Below are 20171 nucleotides of genomic sequence, written 5' to 3' on the forward strand. Positions count from 1 at the left end.
AAAAGTGCTGCATGCAGAGCTTCTTCTTCCAGCTAAACGCCGATCAGAAAGTTAACGGACCCCATTATAGTCAATGGGGCCCATCTGGCGCTATTCGGTTCCGCCTTAAGTCGGAGTCCCCTTCCTGCTCCTAGAATGGTGTGAAACCATCCTAATCAGTGCAAAAGCCCCGTATTTCTTGCCCCCGTAGACATAAACAGCACCTTACCCCTATTCTCCAAAGAAATAGAAACCAACACAATATCCTTCCCGTTTTTCAAATGTTTTTATTAAAAAGAAAAGTCAAATAAGCAGTTGTGAAACAAAATGAATATTCTGACTGCACATGAATTCAGCGCAGATCGGGAAACATAAAAAAAAGCAGTTTTATTAATAAATCAGAAATTCACTTTGTCTCTTTTTTTTTTCTTCTCATAAATAAAATTATTGTCAACAATTTAGAATAAGGTGAAATTATGACTGAAAAAAATAGAATAAGTTCATGACTCCCATGACTCCGCACAGATAGAAATCATTTTCATACTGTAAAAATAAAAAAAAAAGGAAAAAAAAAAAAGAAAAAAAATTTGGCAGTATTTTACACATCCTATGTATAACTAAAAAATGTGCTACAATTAATATAAAATGCTTTTACTATAAAGTAAGCTACTCCTTTTATTTCTATACACAAAGAAAATTGTAAAGATGTCTTGAGCACAGTCCTAAACCACATGATAAATCTACTTACAACTATTCAACAAATTATATTTTTCATACTTTTATTTTTTATCACATTTTTCCATGTTTTTTTTTGTATATTTGCACATTTTATGTAGGTATTTGTTGTTTTCCACTTATAAGAAGTATTGTTTGGTTTTGGTGGGGGTGGGGTCATTTCCAAATATACAATATTAACAAACCTCTTTACATATTTTATATGCCTGGATGAACTCATCCCCATGCTTTCCATAGCAAATATGGTGGCCACAAGAGGTGTCTCTTTTGTTCTTTAGAAGTTATGGGAGCTTGGCTTCTTGCCTTCACCAAGTTTATATCTGCAAACCAAGCCAATTCTTTAAAGCTTGCTAAGAACAAACCACTAAAGTTTGCTTTTTCTTGGTGACTGTGTCATCCTTGTTCTAGATGTCCAGTGCTGTAGACTCTCTGAAATGTCCATTCCTTCAGCCTTCATTTACAAGTCTGTCTGTGGTTCTAGGTGAGGTAGAGAGACTTGTCTCCTGGCAGAGTACTTAAAGGAAGCAAGAGAGAATGGTTTCAGACATTGGTTTCAAAGTCTAGTCATTGCCATCTAAGCATATTTACTCGAAAACAATGTAAAGGTTCAACATTATTCAAGTATGAAAGCAGGCTGGATGTCAAACCTTTCCTAGTCATGGGGTAAAGGTGTTATCCAAGGCAACAATTTTTAGAAAAACTGCCTCGATCTGCAGTGAGAACATAACAGAAGGTCAACTCGTCTTCCCCGCTTCCCTACTACTCCTGGTCTACCATTACCCAGTCCCTGCTGGAGTTCACTTTTGGCTACAGAGCAATGATGTCATAACCCTAGGACATGTGACCGTACAGTTAATCTCCGGCTGAAGTGATTGGCTGTAATAGTCACATGGCCTTGGTGTTGGTCACGCCATTGTTGGCTCCCTTCACCCAAAAGTGAAGACCAGAGGGGACAGGTGCTAGCAGAATGGGAGTGGGGTGCAGGAAAGGTGAGTTTGTCTTCTGTTATATTTGTACAGTTGAATTAGCCAGTTTTCTGATTTGGAATGTCAACATAGAGCCCACTGACTGGCTTACATAAAGTTTGCTGATTGGCTGCTTGAAACACATGACTAGCGTTGTTGGAAAGTAGAATCAAACAAATACAAAAACAAATACACACTATTGCATTTGCCTGAAAGCTACTAATCAGCAAATATTACCTGAACCAATCAGTGAACTTTATGTGAACTAATCAGCAAACTGATTGGACTGTCCAAATCAGAAAATCAGCTATTCTCTCCGCCTCTCTGCACCTCTCACATCCTGTTTACTCCACAGTCTCATTTTTGAACAATTTGACAATTTTATGTTAATACCGCTTGATTTTCTGCTGAGGAATGATACATTTTATGTAAGTATAAACTATAAACTCTTCGACAAATAAGTGAATTCTCATTTATCGTTTGCTCACTGGACGCGTTCACACCAAATGATTATTGTTCATATGTTTTTGTCATAATGATTAATCCCACCTCAATCAGCCCATGAAAATGAGCCATAAGAGTCATGTAGTAGAATGAAAAAAATATATAGCCAAGCTATAGGTAGGGCCTAAAGGAGCCCAAAAAGCACTTCTGCCAATAGGAGCAGCCCAATAAATATAGCAGCTAGTAGAGCCTTGACACAAATTTTGTAATTTGGCCCTCCTTAACCCATTATTAAGCACCAAGCACTGTAAATTTACGGCGCTTGGTCCGGGCTTAAAGCCCAGCCGTATGTAAAATTACGGTGGGGATTAAAGCCTCTTGCTTTTGCAATCAATCAGCAGAAGGATGGGTTGTCAGCTGTGACTAACCCAGAGGAGGGGGGGAGAAGTGGGTTTTAACCTTTTCTGCCTCCTCCTTTCTTTGGTACACAGCGCTCAATGAGTGCTATGTACTAAAAAGTGAAAGTGGAAGTGTTTCTTCTACTACTCAAGCCCGGGGGTTATGTGACTGCTGGGAGTTTCTGCTACAGCCGAGCTGCAGGGTCCCAGCAGACCCAGACCAGCTCTGCCAGTGACTATTGTCACTACAGGAGATGTTTTCCCCTGTAACTGAGGCTCCTATGGATGCCCCAGCTACAGTGGGAAAATGTCAAATTAAAAAAATGTGACTGTCCCCCAGAGGTCTTATATGACGTCATGGGGGACATGGGTGGTAAAAAAATAAAACAACAATATATACATAAGAAAGAAAATAACCCAAAGCCGACGCCAACCAAAACCGTCGCTTGCCGTGTAATCCATATTATATATATAATTTTTTTTTACACTAAATAGTTGTTTTTCAGGGAAGAGCTTATATTTAAAACTCTTCCCTGAAAAACAATTAAGGGGTGTGGGCAGAGCATTGCCTTCAATAGAGCCACCAACAGCAGCCGCGGCTCAATTAAACGCAATGCGTGCACATGCATACACGCGTGTTTTTGTGCATACAGGGGTGTGCACATATGTATACACCTATGTACGCACAAACACACGCTCATGTGAAGCCACCCTAAGACTGTGTTGTATTGTACCAAATTCATGAATTCTGCAAAGAAGGATCAAAAAGTGAAAAAAACTAAAGTTTTTGTAAATTTAAAGAATTGATTTAAACTTTTTTCACTAGAATTTTTGCAGTTCAGTAGAATATTTTTGTATTGTTGTTGTTACCATCTTTAGACTTTCTAAAGAACATCGCGGTTACATGTCTGATTTTAAAGATAACTCAAAAAAAGTGCTTTCTGGAGATTAATGTAAAGCAATGGTGTGGATGTGGTTTCAAATTAAAGGATTACAACGTATGTGGTTAGAGTGACAAAAACATTCTTAGGAAACTAAAATCAGGAAAATCGTCTTAAAAGACATATTTATTTTTCTTGCCTGTAATGCAAATCAGGGAGCTGAATCATCAAGGTCGATGCATCAATAGAGGTATATTCAGAGGCGTAACTTGATGCTTCTGGGCCCCATTGCAAAATCTGTAATGGGGCCCTCAACTATAATGCTTTATTCATAGTACTGGGCTCCCTATATGGAGAAGAGAGGCCCTATGGGCCCCCTAAGGCTCCTGGGCCCAGGTGCAACCGCATCCCCTGCATCCTCTATAGTTACGCCCCTGGGTATATTATTCTTTTGATATATTGGCTGTGGGTATATATAGATTACATTGGCATGCCCAGTCATAATGTTTTTAGAGAGCGTCAGGGCCCCTTCACTCAAATGTATTTGCGTGCGCAATACACAGAGAATAGAACCCATTGATTTCATTCATTGGGTTCATTCTCATTAGTCTTTTTTGCGAAAAAAAGCAGCATGTTCTATTTTTGTGTTCATTTGCACCCCAAAGGTCCCCATGGAAGTCTATGGGAGGTGCGCAAATGCGTCATTCGCTGTTTAATTCCACAAAAAAACGACACATCTGGAACTCATTGGGCTAAACAACCTTTAAAATCACGGTAGGGGTATGTCCCGTGCCCATGTAAATTGGCCTTATGAGTGCAAAACGTACAGTAATAAGGGCTCAAATGCGCGCAAAAGCATTTTAGCGCATACGCTTGTGTGAAGGGGCCCTTAGCCACAGGTTACTCTTTGTCTACTTGGGTGTACTCACCTGCAGTGGTTGATACCACACTCTCTGTTAGGAAACTCATTGTCCCACTCTGTGCTTCCGGGGGGATTAGAGGAAGCAGGGGATCGTGGGCCAACATTGCTAGGAAACTCTGATGGGAGGTGTGAAAAGTCCTAAGGAAAATAGCGAAAAGGACACAAGGGTTAGAGTTGGGAGATATCAGGTCTAATGACAAAGGAAGAAAAAATGAGACAGATCAGGTACCAGATGAGGTTAACTAGAAATACAGTAGAAAGCCCTAGGACAGAGGTTCCCGATGTTTTGTAGGGTAAAAGCTAATTTTAAATATAGGTTGAGCCAAACTAGTTACGCATTCAAAGGGAGGAAGTCTTAAGGATTTCGTCAAGTCATACTTGCCTTACCCTCCCTCGTGCTAATAGAGCACTAAGGATGCCCCCTGGGGAACCAAATGCAGGAAGCCAGAGAGCCACATGTGGCTCCCAGGCCACTCGTTGGGGAACTTAGCCCTAGGGAACCATTTGAAAATTAGTTTAAGGTGAGTAGAAAAAAAATAAAGACCAAGAGAGAGAAACTGAGATAGCTGACTATGGAAAAAGTATGTATTCAAATGAGTCTGAAAGAATTCCAAGTGGTCATTAGCTTTCCTACCTGTTGACCTGTGGGAGATGAACTCATCGGTGACTGTAGTCCAATGGATGGAGGAAGGATGGGTGGTTGTGGTACTTGCTGCATATTGAGGGATTGATTAAGGAGAGAGCTGGAAGGGTGGCGCAGGTGCTGATGGATAGGAGGGCTTATCTGGAAAGGGGGTGGAGGTGAGGCACTGATGCTGGGCAACATAGATTTGGCATTGAGGCTTCGGGAGAGACTTGGATGAGGGTGACTGCGGTAACTTGGCAGGTCTGCAGGGGACAAAAATGAAGCCAAGCCTGGATATGGTGATGAAGATTGTGGAGGCAGGTTATACATGGACTGCTTTGGGAGGATCATTTTGGAGGGTTGGCTGGGTTGGGAGTTTTTCGTCTCTCCTTGGTCAGTGTAGCTCTAGGATATAATAATAATAAGAAATTCAAATGATCATGAGTATATCAATTACCTTAAAAAGAAAACACAGGGATTCCGAGGAGTTATCTATAATTTATACCTTTACTAGTTTTTATGCATGAGGCCTTTTATGGGTCATGCTATCATGCAAGTAGTAAACCATATAAAGAAACATTACAAAAGTTCAACTCTATTATGGATATGAAGCAAGCATAATCAACAATATACTAGCGGTAAAAAATCCCATATATAGAAAAATCCCATTAGAATGCAAACACAATGTACTTCAAACCCTGAAAATACTAAAATAAAGGTGTGTAATATAATTATAGCAATGTCTATACACCAAGTATAGTCTGTGATATTGAATTGGAACATAGTGTTTGCTTCTAAATAATGCAAGTCATTGGGGGTGAAATTCTCTGGGGATGGAGATTAATATTATTTCGGTCTGTTACCTTGGAAACCAGACTTGCTCTGTAGGCTGCAAGGGCCTTCAAATATTCTTTCTTGGCTGCCTCGGTCTTCCTCTTGTAGGCCTGCAAAAAACACAACCAGCCATTAAAAGAGGTGGCTCCGTCTTCAATGAACTCTTGCTTTGTCCTCGGTAGAGTCGTTACAATCTGGTTAATACTGGCACTACATGGGTTGTGTTTTTAAAATGATTTGACCATTCAGGTTGTTTCCACTTATATTGGGAAGCAATGGGGTAACCCATTTGACCTACAGTCGAGGCTAATATGACATCTTGATGAATCCTACCATATATCTATTATGTACAAACAAAAGGAATATGGACATGAACCAACATATTTATGCGTTGGGCAAAATTAATCATGGTTGAGCAGTGTGGACAGCATGGTAGCTCAGTGGTTGGCACTGTTGAGGTCTTGGGTAGAGATGAGCAAACTTTTCAAACGTTCAATTTGGCTGGTTCGACGAATTTTGTCCAATAGTTTGATTTCATCCAAATGAGTTTGAACCAAACTGGAAGTTCATTAAATATCCTAAAACTAATATTAAACACTGTCTAAGGGTGTGGTGGTGGTCCTTCAATGGATGTGGCTCAGTGGTAAGCACTGTTAACTTGCAGTGCTTGATGAAATTTGACCAAGAGCAATATCTACATGAACTCTGTAATACCTCATGCAGATGTTGTCTTTGGTCAGATTTGAACCTAAAACTCCAGCACCGCCAGGCAACAGTGTTAAAATGTGAGCCACCATGCTTCTTCTACCTTCTTCAGAGGCGAAGAACAAGAATATGAAATTAAAACGCAGGGAGAACATACAAACCCTATGCAGATATCCTTGGTCAGACTTGAACCTAGGACTTCAGCACTGCAAGGCAACACTACTAACTACTGAACTACTATGTTTCTTCTTTCTTCCTTCTTCTCCTACTTCAGAGGAGGGGAAGAATAATAAGAAACAAAACACAGGGAGAACATACAAGCTTCATGCAGCCTTGTCCGTGGTCTGGTTTCAACCAAGGACTCCAGCGCTGCAAGACAACCACTGAGCCTCATCTATTGAAGGACCACTATCACACTCATAGACAGTGTTCAATACTAGTTTTAGAGGTTATTTATTAACTTCCAGTTTGGCCATAATGAGCCTCCTGAAATGAACTTTTAGCAAAATTCGACCTGAAACTGAGTTCTACCGGTTCCGTTTTCTCAACACTAGTCTTGAGTTCAAATACAACCAAGTGCAACATTTGCCTGAAGTGCCTGACGTTAATTACTTCCTACACTCCAAAAACATACTAATAGGTGAATTTAGATTGTGAACCTCCATGGGGACATTGCCTGAACAGCGCTATGGAATATGTATGCGCTATGATATTACAGGATATAGGCATTAAGTGACTGGTGGGTTGTTGATTCGAGTCTTACATTCAGGTAGGAACTATCAAAGGTTGATCCAAGGATTATTCTGACTGCCATTATGGAGTCGGGAAGGACTATTTCCCCCTGATTGGGCTAATTGGCTTCTGCCTCATTGAGGTTTTTGGCCTTCCTCTGGATCAACAAGGGGGTTGATGCAGGCTGAACTTGATGGACATTGTCTTCATTCAGCCTAGCATACTATGTTATTATGTATATAAATGAGTAAAATAAAGTGTATTCATTAGATTTGTTGCAGACGTTTTTGTGGCTGCCTCATTCATCTGAATGGGGTTTGTAGAAGTCCATGAGCTGGAAGCCAAAAAATCTCTGTTCAGATGTACAGAACTGATTTTCAGTCCCAGACATTTCTGCAGCAGATCTGCCATGTGTGAATATACACTTATAATGTCTCATTATCCACCTTTCATTGAGGATTGAATCACAGCCTGATTATATAATACTGTAGCTACTATTAGAAAACCAATCACACTCTAAGTGTCCACTTACATCTCCTAATGACACTAGCTAATAGATGTGAATGCTGAATAACGTACACTAGAGAATACATTGTATGCTATCCTCTATTTTATTACGAGCTGCTGTGTGGTATGAAAGTCAAGAATAAAACCAAGAGGGTGGCATAGCTACAATACTGTGAACCGATGCATTTTACACTCCACTAATTCTGTCCTTAAACGTACAGTAGTTGAAAAGTGGTGATGCTTATGGGGGAAAAACCAGACTGTATTTCACTAATCATGGACATATTTAATATTTGGTAATAGAATGCTCCATTGTATAGACAACACTTCTCATAAGGGGTCCATGTCTCCCTTTGGTAATAGACCCCACTGAACCCTGAAAATGACTTGTGAGAGACTGGAGTGTGCACGCAGCAGGGATACTAAGACTGTAACAAGGGGACATCCTCTACGTCTAGAGAACCGAAGGTTTCTACAGCAACATAGAAGGAGATTCTTTACTGTAAGAGCAGTGAGACTATTAAATTCTCTGCCTGAGGACGTAGTGATGACGAACTCACTAAAAGAGTTTAAAAGGGCCTGAACTCTGAAAATGAACACCTTAAACATAGTATATAGGGCGGAAAAAAGAGATACACCCATCCAGTTCAGCCTATTACCCCCAATGTGGATCCAGAGGAAGACAAACAATAACCCCAATGAGGTAGAAGCTCAAGAGAGAAAATTCCTTCCTGACTCCAATCTGGCAATCGGAATAATCCCCGGATCACCGACCCTTCTGAAGTTATTAATGATTATAACATATAATATTGTAACACTCAAAAAAGACATCTAGGCCCCTCTTGAACTCTTTTATCAAATTTGTCACCAGCATGTCCTCAGGCAGAGAGTTCCATAGTCTCACTGCTCTTACAGTAAAGAACCCCCTTCTATGTCGGAGTAGAAACCTACTTTGCTCTATACATAGAGGGCACCCCCTTGTTACAGTCACAGTCCTGGGTATAAATAGATCATGAGAGAGATCTCTGTATTGTCCCCCTTCTTGAGTGTAATAATGTTACATGTTAAAGTCACTGATTATTAGAGAGGGGTCGTTGATGCAGGGATTTATTCTAAATGTTAGAGTTGGAGTCAGGAAGGGATTTTTTTCACTAAGATGAGGAACATTGGCTTCTACGGTAGCTCATAGTGTTTTTTTTGCCTTCTTCTGGATCAACATGACATGATAATAGGCTGAATTAGATGGACATACATTCTCTTTGTTTAGCCTTGCACACTATTACTGGGAGAGTCCTAATCCCTTTATAAGTTACTGTATATGAAAAACAGCCTTCTGTTAGTAAGTACTAATTTATATTAAGATGCATTTGTAACCAGAGGTAAGATGTCAAGCAGAGACTCCCAAAACCCTTAATCTTGGGTCCACACATGGCAGGAAAACCTGCGGCAGTGAAATCCACATGTATAACATGCAGGTTTTTCTATAGATCTCACTCCTCTTCTGGACGTACCCTAAAGGTTCGAGCCACTTGAAGGCTAAAAGGGAAACAACCTACTAAATATATGGCAGAGTGAGATGGGTCTTAGCCTTGTGTTAAGTGATATTGTTATGACTGTGGAACTATGTTTTAGTAATGCTATGCTGTCCCTGCTGTAACTAGTGCGCCATAGTGTCTAGAACTATCAGGATCTGGGGAGCCACATGCAAGTGGCCTGAGATCTACGTTTACTCCTAAAGAGAACCCTTTCCAAAAACGTGTATTCAGCAACACTGGAGGACTCTATAAGGAAACAACAATATAAGGGTGGGCAACGAAAAAGTAGTCCACCTCCAATCCCAACACCATGGAGGCCATAGCTCCTTGCACCCTGTCTGTTGCCCCATGTGCAGTATTTCAGCTTTATTCTGCCTGTATTCAGTCCCTCTGTGTCAAAAAGATGGTATTATTCCTGCAACAGCAAGTATGTATTGTGGAGGGCGAAGAAACGCAAGAGGACAAGTACCCAGGTCCAAAGCCACCTGCTTAACATTGTATTCAGAGCCTGGCTCAGAAATGGTGGCCCTGAGAGGGCGAGGGCCATGGGCAATTGCCCAGTTTGCCCCTACATTCCCAACACTGGCCTTGAATATATCAGATATCGCTGCCCAAGTCCTCGCCACTGTGAAGTAAGTCTTTCTTCTTTCTTTCCCCTTATTGAACTGAAAGCTACTCCTGCACATTGCCTCATATAAACCGGGTTCTAAAGGCAATCTCTTCTCGGCTGGGACAAGTGCTTAATCCAGTTTTGTGATCTATCATTACAGTTACAGTTCTCTGAAATGAGGTGTTGTTGAAAGTGCTGCTATTCAGCACTCGCCTTATGGAGTGTGCAGCGATAATCCTATGAGCTCCACTTGTTTTTTTAACCTTTTAAGCACGAATCGCGCAATCCGTATCATTCCTACATGGATCTCATAGCTATGGAATTACGGCCTTGATGCTACGAAGCACTGGCTCAGTAAATAGCAAATGAAAAAATAATAATCTTATAGTATTATTTGGATGTCTTTGGTGTATTTTAACCTTTTCAGTGATAGGATCTTACATTCTAATTATCGGCTTACTTTATCTAGTACAACGCTCTTGTGTAGGGTTCCCACGCTTGTGGAAAAATGAAACAATGGCCCCACTTATATGAGTAGAAGGCACCATACATAAAGTATTTGTCCAACTGTTTGGAAATATGACTATGCTACAATGATGTTTCATCCATAGTGACATGGTTGTGATGTCATATCACTGCATCCTGCTATGACATTTCATCGACCACATGGATATAATGTCTCTGGGATGACCTGGTCACACTGTGAACGATAAGATGCAATAATACACTGACTGATACTGACGGCAATGGTGGATTATTATATGGACGGTTTGGGCGGAGCTTGAGAATCAGGGAGGGACCCTTGGCTGCCCAAATTAATAATCTGCCATCGCATTGTTCCACCATCTCCGATGTATTAAGTCCAGTTTCACAGTCCTTTCTCAGAAGTAGCCACCACCTGCATACAAGAGCTTAATACAGATCTGGTACTGTAACTATGTAATAAGCTCAGTTTGGGTACCCCATCTGTGTAATAGCTTGGTTTTGTTATCGCATCTATGTAGTAAGTTTGACTCTGGCACAGTATCTATGTAATAAGTTTGGTTCTGGTACTATAGAGTAAGTTTGGTTCCAGTGGCATATCCATGCAGTACTCTGGCACGATATCTGTGTTTTATGACCTTGATTCTGGTGCTGTATCTATGAAGTAAGCTTAGTTTCAGTTCGGGTACTGTATATATGTTGTAAGCTTTGCTTCGGTATTGTATCTATGTAGTAAAATGGTTTCTTTATCGTGTCTATGAAGTAAGTTTGGCTCTGATACTGTATCTATGTTGCAAGCTTGATTTATGTACCTATCTATGTAGTAAGTATGGACCTGATAACGTATCAGAGTAGTAAGTTTGACTCTGGTACCATATCTATATATTAAGCATCAGATCATTATAAATCTTCAGACTGGTGGGATGCCCACAATCTTTACGCAACCTAGGGCCCATGATAGATTTAATCCGCCTCTGACTTGTAGTTATGGAAAGAGAAAGGGCTTGGATGGTAAAAGTATTAGACATTTATCTTCTTTCCCTCAAGTTTCTAGGGATATTTTAAAACTCTGAGAATCTCACATAATCTCTTTTAAAGTGACCCTCTGGTCCCAGGACTAAATTTGTCCAGGGATCTGAAGTGAGTCCTCCTTTCTCCTGGTTCCTGAGGCCCGTCTGCGGTATTCCAAGAAGGCTGCAACACTTCCTAGACTACACAATGCACACTGAGTACTGTTAGTACATCAGTAGTCTAAGACATTACATGCAGCTCTGATTGGTCAGCACTGCTCACATGAGCAGCACTGACCAATCCAAAAGCAGCATGCAGTCTATGACTGCCAATGTTTTTTGCCTTCCTCTGGATCAACAAGGGGGGGGTGGAAACACGCTGAACTGGATGGACATTTGTCTTTTTTCAGCCTAGCATACTATGTTACTACGCACAGTGACAGGAACACTATGGTCATCTTGGAACACAGCCGAAGGGCCCAAGAGATCAGTGGCAATATGAGGGGAATGAGGGCATCAGGTAACATAACTCCTCACCTCTGGCAAATGTTGTCCCTGGACTGGAGGGTTGCTTTAAAGTGTAATTCCAAACTCTTCCAGTCAGTAGGCTCCCCCAGTTATTCCATGCTGGTAGCAGCCTTTCCTAGACTCTTGACTCCTATATCATCATTGGTCAGAGGTGAACTGTTGTTTTCCAACAGATAGTATTAAGATACGGGGGTGGGGCCAAGAGAGGGGGCAGAATTTTTACTATTTTTTCCAGTTATACTCTAAGGAGATACACACAGGAGACTTTATTGCTTTCTTTCACACATTTTAGCTCATTGTGCATTTTCTTAAAAAAAATTGGGATGCTGCCTCTTTTCACATTTTGACAAAGTGAGTGGGGTTTAATGAAAGGAAGGGACCTCCTGCTGCCCAACAAATTCACTATAAGTTATGCCAGGAGCTGGCGTAAATTATAACGCACATGTTTAAGTGAATGGAGCTGAATGACAATACTAGACACAACCCATGGACAGACATAGCACTGTTTCTGGAAAAACAGTGGACCCTTTGTCTTAGTCCTGGACAAACCCCTTCAAAGCGAATCTTGTACATCTCTGCAGCACCATATACTAAGTTGTGTCGCTGTTACGGGAGGTGACAGGCAGGTAGGGTGTGTATTTTTTATACTCATCTGCTCCCATGATCCAGTGGTGTCTGACTTTTTTAATGTCCCATGCATGCTGAAAAGAGTCAGATCTTTGTACTAAGCGATCTTTACCAGGTAACACCGCTGGATCGCGGGAGTGGATGAGTACAAAAAATACACCCCCTGGCTCCCTGTCACCTCCCCTAACAGCACTATAACTTAGTTTATGGTGATGTGGGGACGTGGCAAGTTCCCTTTAAATAAAAGCAGTGGAAGGAGGTTTCTGCAGCAAACTGCCTCCCAGCCAGAGACTATGCAGGGCACACTGGCACATTGTTCTAAGCATTTTACTAACATGACTGTAGTAGTGAAGTAGGATGAATGATAAAGGAAATATATGCATTTTTATGCTATGAATTGTGATATGAAACCAAATAGGTTGAAGGAAGACAAGATATTGTGATGTTATGGGGGTCATTATAGCAAGTGTTGCTTCTAAAGGCCCATTTAGACACAACAATTATCTTTCAAAATTTGCTCAAAAGATGGATAACCGTTGTGTCTAAACACACAGCCACCGTGTACTTTTCATGCACTATTTGTTCATCAGTGATTTCTAAGTAGCAAGCTAGAAATCACCGATGACTCTTATCAGCGCCGAACGCTGAGTTTCTCAACGGGTGGCGCTGATAGTATTCTTTCAGCTGGTATTCCACTGGCAGTTCTCAGTGGGACACCAGCTGAAAGCTCCAAGAACAATGCAGCTGTTTGCATATACAAAACAGCTGTTTTGTTCTCGGAGCGCGGCCAGACTAATACCCATCAGTTCTCTACCTATGATGCTGCGATAGAAATATGCCGGTTGCCACATAGATAGAGTACTGATATTCGGGTAAAATTGTGTATACTCTTAGCCCAACGGCTGTTGTACACGTAGCTCTGCTCTGTGAATATATCATTTTATATAACAAGTTGTACGCGTTTTGTCATGTGTGACCCATCAGGAACCAAAATTGCTCTCCTGCCTATCATCTGGGCAGGAGACTCTATGCTGTTGCTGCTTTGTTATTTTGGGCCTTGGGCTTTTGGGGTTATTAGGGCAAGCAGTGTTTTGATACACCACATGCATCAAAGATAGCCACTTCAGCTAACCTCATCTAAACTTAGATAGCTAGTCACAGGTTAGGTTGGTAGCTAATTTAGTCTGGTCGTGCTCTATAGTGACCTAAATTGACACACGTTTATCACTCTAATACTAATCCAAATACACAGGACCGCTTTGCCCTGGGCGGTTCGATTGTGTGTTTTTGGACACTTCTTCAATACTGGTTTGTAGCCTAAATTGGAGAAGTATATTTGTTTGTGGTCTTTTCAGGTTAGTCCCAATATAGGACCTTTTAATCATTAAATAAATCAATAAAGGTTACGTTTTAGGGGTCCCACCCAGTGATTACCGTTGCCCATGTATTAACAGGTTAGTGCATCGCGAACAGGTTTTTTTTAAAAAATACTACAACTCGGCCAAGCTCTTTAAAGTAATCGGTAATCCATTAATAGAAGCACACTCACTTGTTTTTGTTCTTCACCCAGGCTGTCCCACATAGAAGCAACAATTTTGGACACGTCTCCAAATGTGGCATTGGGGTTCTGTCCTTTGATGGCTGCTTGTGTGTCCCTAAAGAATAGGGCGTAAGCCGACACAGGTTTCTGGGGCTCATTTGGGTCCTTCTTCTTCTTCTTCTTCTGGTTCTTGGGCTTCTTACCAAGGTCACCAGAAGGTCGTTTCTCTCCAGCAGCCTGCCGATGGACAAATCATGTAAAGTGAATTCAGTAAATGTCACAAAGTGTTGCTCCGTTGCAGCATGTTGGGAGTGGAGGCCTTCTGTACATACATGGTAAGCTTCATTTTTATTCATGAAGGGGGGTCTTTTAATATGATAATACCAATCCACATGCTGTATTTTGGTCTAAGGGCATAACAGAAGGAGCTTTACGACTCTTCTTTAAAAAGTTGAGATACACCTTTTATACACAACTTTTGCATTAGTTAGGTAAGCCAATTTTCTAGCATCTGTGCAACTCTATGTGTGCAAAATAATCCACAGTACACGGGTGTAGCAATCATTAACATGACAGGCGTGGTAACTCCATTTACAGCACTGTAGGACATTGTAGTCATCATAATGCATTAAATGTCAAGCTGACGTTTGCTACATCAGTACATATACTTTCATTTAAAAGGATTATACCAGAATCACAAACTATCCTCTATCTACAGTATAGGGGATAACTTGCTAATTGGTGCCGGTCTCAAGAACAGGGGTCCCCCTCTGCCTGTTTCTCCTCCTGCAGTGATGCCAGAATGAGTGGAGCAATGCGCGGTTGGTGCTCCATTTATTTCTATAGGGCCGATAGAAATATCAGAGTGTTTGCAGTTCAGCCATCTCAGCAGTCCCATCGGAAATGAACGGAGTGTTAGTGCGCTTGCGCGACCAGCGCTCATTTAGTTTCATCCTCACTGCAGGGGATGCAGTAACCTTTCAGTGAGTAGGACAGGAGGGACAGATGCCCGTTTTTGGGGTCTCAGCAGTGAGACTTTGGATAAGGGATTACTTGTGACCCCGATACAACCCTTTAATACTGCTTATTTTTGCATTTCTAGATGTTATAGTATTTATGCCAGTTATGTGACCCAGTAATATATAGGACTTCTCACCTTATAGTGGGAGTCCGTGTCTTCCTCCTGGGTGGAGCTAGAAGGTGATGGTGTGGCTGATTTGCTACCGGGTGGAGAAGGTGATCCATGAGTAACTCCACTCCTCATTCCCATTTGGGAGATAAGCTGTGATTGGCTGAGTGCACTCATGTGACTGGGGAGCATTCCAGACCGGTTTATCAAGGAAACTTGATGATTGGGATCATAAGAAGATCCTTCAGAGTGGACCAGCTCCTGTATCTGAAGGGTAGAAAAAAAGAATATGAGTAATGCAATGAAACAAAACTAGTCCAGCATGTGTATAGCTGCTAGAATATCGTCACCCGCATTGTTTTATCTATTATACAATAGCAACCATCTCTCATTGATAACAATGCCAGCCGTTTCTCCGAACCCATAGTCTTCTCATCATAGGTAAGATTGGGAAATCAACTCTAGGGCTCCATGCATACAAAGATTTCATGGCTCCAAACAGGAGCTCTATATTTAATGCTAAGGATCAGGAAAGTCTTTCGCAAAGCCGTGGGAAAGTCTTTTCTGGTCTAATAGGATGAGATCCCATCTTGACCATGGCATTAAATATGCAGTTCCTGCACAGCGCTCTAATACAGTCATGTACATGGAGCCAAAGTATAATTCTCACAAGATGGAAGATGGACAAATGTCTTTGCAGTTCGAACCATTGGAAGATAGCTACCCTAAAAATTTACATATTTTTTTCCCAGGGAGCATTGCATGGCCTATAAGACTCCCTGCACCATCTTGGCAATCTCCGCAAGGAGAAACATTCCCTCTCCTCTGACCAAGGACCAATCTCCTACTCTTAGAATCAAATCATACTTGGGTGTATATTAGGCAGGTTGCTAGCAAAGATATGTCCAAAATTCACATGATAGTTACAAGACGTTAACATACATATATAAAGTTTTTGGTAAATGCCACTTGCTTGCATAATCCATCTCTATCCATTCACATACTGCAAGCATCGCTTTGTGGAATCATGTCTTTAATTACCAATTAACAACTCATTAGCAGCCTGATTGAGCCACAGAGTGATTTGAAGTGAGGGAATCGTACACAATCCATTAAGGAGGGGGGATGGTCTTAGGATGTTATTAAATGACAGCATGGTGTATGAAATGTTACCGCTATCAGCAATCTTCTAAAGACACAAGGCTATCATATGTGGAAGAGAACTCCGGATTCATCATATATCTATATATAGATTCATCTGAGACATCTCAACATTACATAATAAAAATTCCACTCCATTTCCGTACCATATAACGCTATATGACCTGCAGACCAATTTCAACACCGACTATGATCTATGCCACAATGAATCGCTGCAGTTCTAAAGGCCGAAGGAGATCCAGTACACTACTAAATGGGGGTCTCTAATAAAGTGTCCATTCAGTGTAGAGCCCTCTTATTTGAAATATACTCTTGTCCAAAAAAATTAGAGTTGCTGGAATCTAACAAACTTCCTCTGTGTGATTGTAACTTTGAAGGGAGGCTCTAGTACCCTGTTGTATTGCCTTTAGCTTAGGTACAAGATGTGATACAGATGGGCATGAAGGTTCTAGTACCCTGGTGGGCCGCCTTTTGCTTGGATACAAGATGTAATACGGGCGGGCATGGAGACTCTAGTACCCTGTTGGTCCGCCTCTAGCTTGGATACAAGATGTAATACAGATGGGCATGGAGACTCTAGTAGCCTCTTGGGCCACCTCTAGCTTGGATACAAGATATGATACGGGCGGGCATGGAGGCTCTAGCACCCTGTTGTACCTCCCCTAGGTTGGATAAAGGATGTGATACGGGGGGGGGGGGGCATGGAGGCTCTAGTACCCTGTTGTAGCACCTCTAGCTTAGATACAAGATGTGATATGGGTGGACATAGAGGCAAAGAGGTTCCATATGGAACCTGCTACATATGGGTCCACATTTCCTGTACATGAGTCTATAGATCATGCAAACTTGTAGCCCTGAAAATGGTTAAGACAGACACAGGGGCCTGTAACAATGGCGCATCCCATCTCTGGATGGTGGACAATGAAACAAATGGAGCTGCTCGTGCTTGTCAGACAATCAGACGATCCTCTCTACTAGTGGTTTGTCAAGAGTGTCCTGAGCCCGATTGACTTACGTATCCTCACACATCCACCGGTCCCAACACCTCCTAACAGTCTGGTCAGAACAGCCCGATGGTGGGCAATTCGTCGATATGACTAACCAGCTTCTCACATCCCAATAATGCGCTCCTCTCAGACTCTGTTAACTGGGTGAAATCTCTTCTCTGCGTTGTAGAGGCGTCTAGTGGCCAACAAGCTCTACACAAGCGGAAGAAGAGGTCATTCACACAAGGAGCCTCTGAAGGGCTTTTATAGGGCCTCAGATGACAAGACCGTTCACCTAATCACACTACAACTCTCATCATTTGCATATCTGCTTGAGATGGAACTGCATGCTGGGTTTTAGAGCAAAACGACAACTCCTTCTGGGGGCTTAAGTTTTTTTTGACAAAGAGTGTATTTGTAAGGAGTAAAATGGATTACCTTCAATTTGCAATTACAGTTTCCTGCAATGAACGGCTTATGTGTAGTATTTTCTATAGGAAAGTCTTCTAGAGCCTTGCGGTTAATAGAGATTTCTTGCATGTAAGCTGGAGCTGTCTCTGTGTGTAGAGTAATGTCTGCTTACACACAGGTGCCCAGCTGCTATTGTTAAACCAGCAAGCATTTAATTGAAACAAACGACCATAATAATGGTACATTATCTCTGCAGGCTTGAAGCCATAACAGTTTTAATTATTGAGTTAAGAGTCAAACTAATTTATCCGTTAAAATAACAGAAGCGCCTTTGCTCGTTCTGATCAGTCTATTAGAAGTGGGAATATCAGGGGAACAGCGGGACAAGTCTACGAGACAAACAGGGACTTGTTCTTCCATTCATGAGATGCATGATGATTTTCAGGACAGAATGATTATGCTAGCTAAGTTTAAACTGGTGTCTGACATCTAGGACTGCAAGGGGTATACAAATCAAAAAAGGACAACACAATCGAGGGGGTTAGAGGAAAGGTTGTACAGACCGGGGACATGGCATAATATATTTAGAAGTATGCAATCAGTAACGTGTAACCCAAGCAGTCACACAGGGCGACAGCAACCAGCAGATATAGGCTGGGGGGCTATCATTCCCCCCTTTAGATCTGTCCGGCCAGATGATCTTCCTCTGTGTGCAGTGTCTTGTGAATCTTCCTCTTCCTGGCTCTGGGTCCACCCCTCTGATGTTCTGTCAGCCCATCACACCCGCGCAACATAATCACTTAGTTCTGCTACTGTATTTATATTATGAGCTTGGTTCTGGGGTTGTATTTATGTTATGAGCTTGGTTCTAGTATTGTATTTATGTACTGGGGTTGGTTCATGCTGTATTCATGTTATGGGCTTGGTTTTATCATTGTATCTACGTACTGAGGTTGGTTTGTGCTGTGTTCATGTACTGAGCTTGGTTTTGGTGCTACATTTATGTTATGAGCTTGGTTCTGGTGCTGTATTTATATACTAAGCTTGCTTCTAGTGCCATAATAATGTTATGAGCTTAGTTCTGATGCTGTATTCATGTTATAAGCTTAGTTTTGATGTGGTATCTATTCAATGAGGTGTTCTCGTTTGGGTTTGCTATTATCTTTCTGCTTTCTGCACAAACAGACTACAAGCTGACTGCATATCAATGCAATGTACATTCTTTTTTTCTTATTAGGGTGGTGGGCACTACAACAAGTCTGCACAGGGTGTAGCTTTCTCGTTACCCATAAAATTGGGCACAAGACCAATCTACTCTTCGAGGACGCCATAACAGCCATCCATTTCTGACTGACTTACAACACAGATAGAGGACAGGGGCAAGCAGGGTCATTTATAAAACACAGAGATATCTGAATAGCTAAACATATAGACAAGATAACAGATAGTAATAGATACGTAGCTGGAATCTAAGATCTGTCACTGATCTTCTCTGACTGGACCTGACTATAAAGCAGAACAGCTGCCCTGACAAGGGCGACCCTGCATCTGAAACCTGGATAGATTTCTTATAAATCTCTAGGTAGAATTAGGAGAAGAGGAGATACAAACAAACAAGCTGAGGGGACAAAGCTCAATAGTGACTGCAGAAAGCACTAGGAGAAGGGTGAGACAGACACTGTCCGAAGTTCAAAATCAAAGAGACACTAAAGTAAGACCCAGTAGCATTAAGGCAAAAAAAAACCTATTAACTGAGCAGCACCAGTATGCACAAGTGTATTATCAATATCCCATGTAAAAAGGAGCCGGAGTATGCTAAACAAACCACTGACAGGGTGGCTGAGACCATGGATAGCTTAGCTAGCCTATCAGTGTTACAACAGAAGGGAGATGTCGAATGACACTGGTAGGCATATCATGCAGTCTGACGCTGTGATCCTGGACCCCCACATGCACTCATTACCTGTTAGGGTACCCATCTCGCCATTGACACATAAGTAGCCAATAGATGTCATAGTCTTCTTATATCTGCCTGATTTATAAACAGAACTATGGGGTATCTATTAATGTTAGTACAAGAGTTCTCTGGCATACGAAAAATGGCAATTTTGGTGCACATGCCAAAATTCCTACAACTGAGGCTTTTATGATAGGCTCCACCATTTTTCCAAGAAAGCAGACGGAGCCTAAATTTAAGAGCGTGGCCACACATTACTATAATGTACTCCAGAAATTGGTGTATATTATAGATGAAACCTACACAAGCTCGAAGCTGGCATAAGTTTCAGTCTGGCACAAGGAGGTCTTGCCAGATGCCACAAATGTATCAAAAGGTTTGCTCCTCTTAATACATTACTCTCATTGAAGTCGGCTCAGAAAGTGAAAAGTAACTATGCCCCAACGAGATTTGTGAGCGTCACCCTA

General features: G+C 41.6%; 1 protein-coding gene across 2 annotated transcripts in view; it reads right to left on the reverse strand.

The window, feature by feature from the left end:
* Positions 1 to 253: 253 nt before the first annotated feature.
* The window catches only part of TOX2 (TOX high mobility group box family member 2), a 147403-nt gene continuing 127485 nt past the window's right edge, over positions 254 to 20171 (reverse strand). For both annotated transcript variants that reach the window (XM_066586577.1, XM_066586578.1), the window contains exons 4-9: positions 15217 to 15456; positions 14070 to 14297; positions 5813 to 5893; positions 4959 to 5354; positions 4332 to 4462; positions 254 to 1228 (exon numbers count right to left, since the gene is read on the reverse strand). In XM_066586577.1, coding sequence (XP_066442674.1) covers positions 1192 to 1228; positions 4332 to 4462; positions 4959 to 5354; positions 5813 to 5893; positions 14070 to 14297; positions 15217 to 15456 — 1113 coding nt within the window. In that variant the 3' untranslated portion in view covers positions 254 to 1191. The remainder of the gene's footprint in view (positions 1229 to 4331; positions 4463 to 4958; positions 5355 to 5812; positions 5894 to 14069; positions 14298 to 15216; positions 15457 to 20171) is intronic.

The sequence above is a fragment of the Eleutherodactylus coqui genome, chromosome 13 (assembly GCF_035609145.1).
Source record: "Eleutherodactylus coqui strain aEleCoq1 chromosome 13, aEleCoq1.hap1, whole genome shotgun sequence".
NCBI classification, from domain to species: Eukaryota; Metazoa; Chordata; class Amphibia; order Anura; family Eleutherodactylidae; genus Eleutherodactylus; species Eleutherodactylus coqui.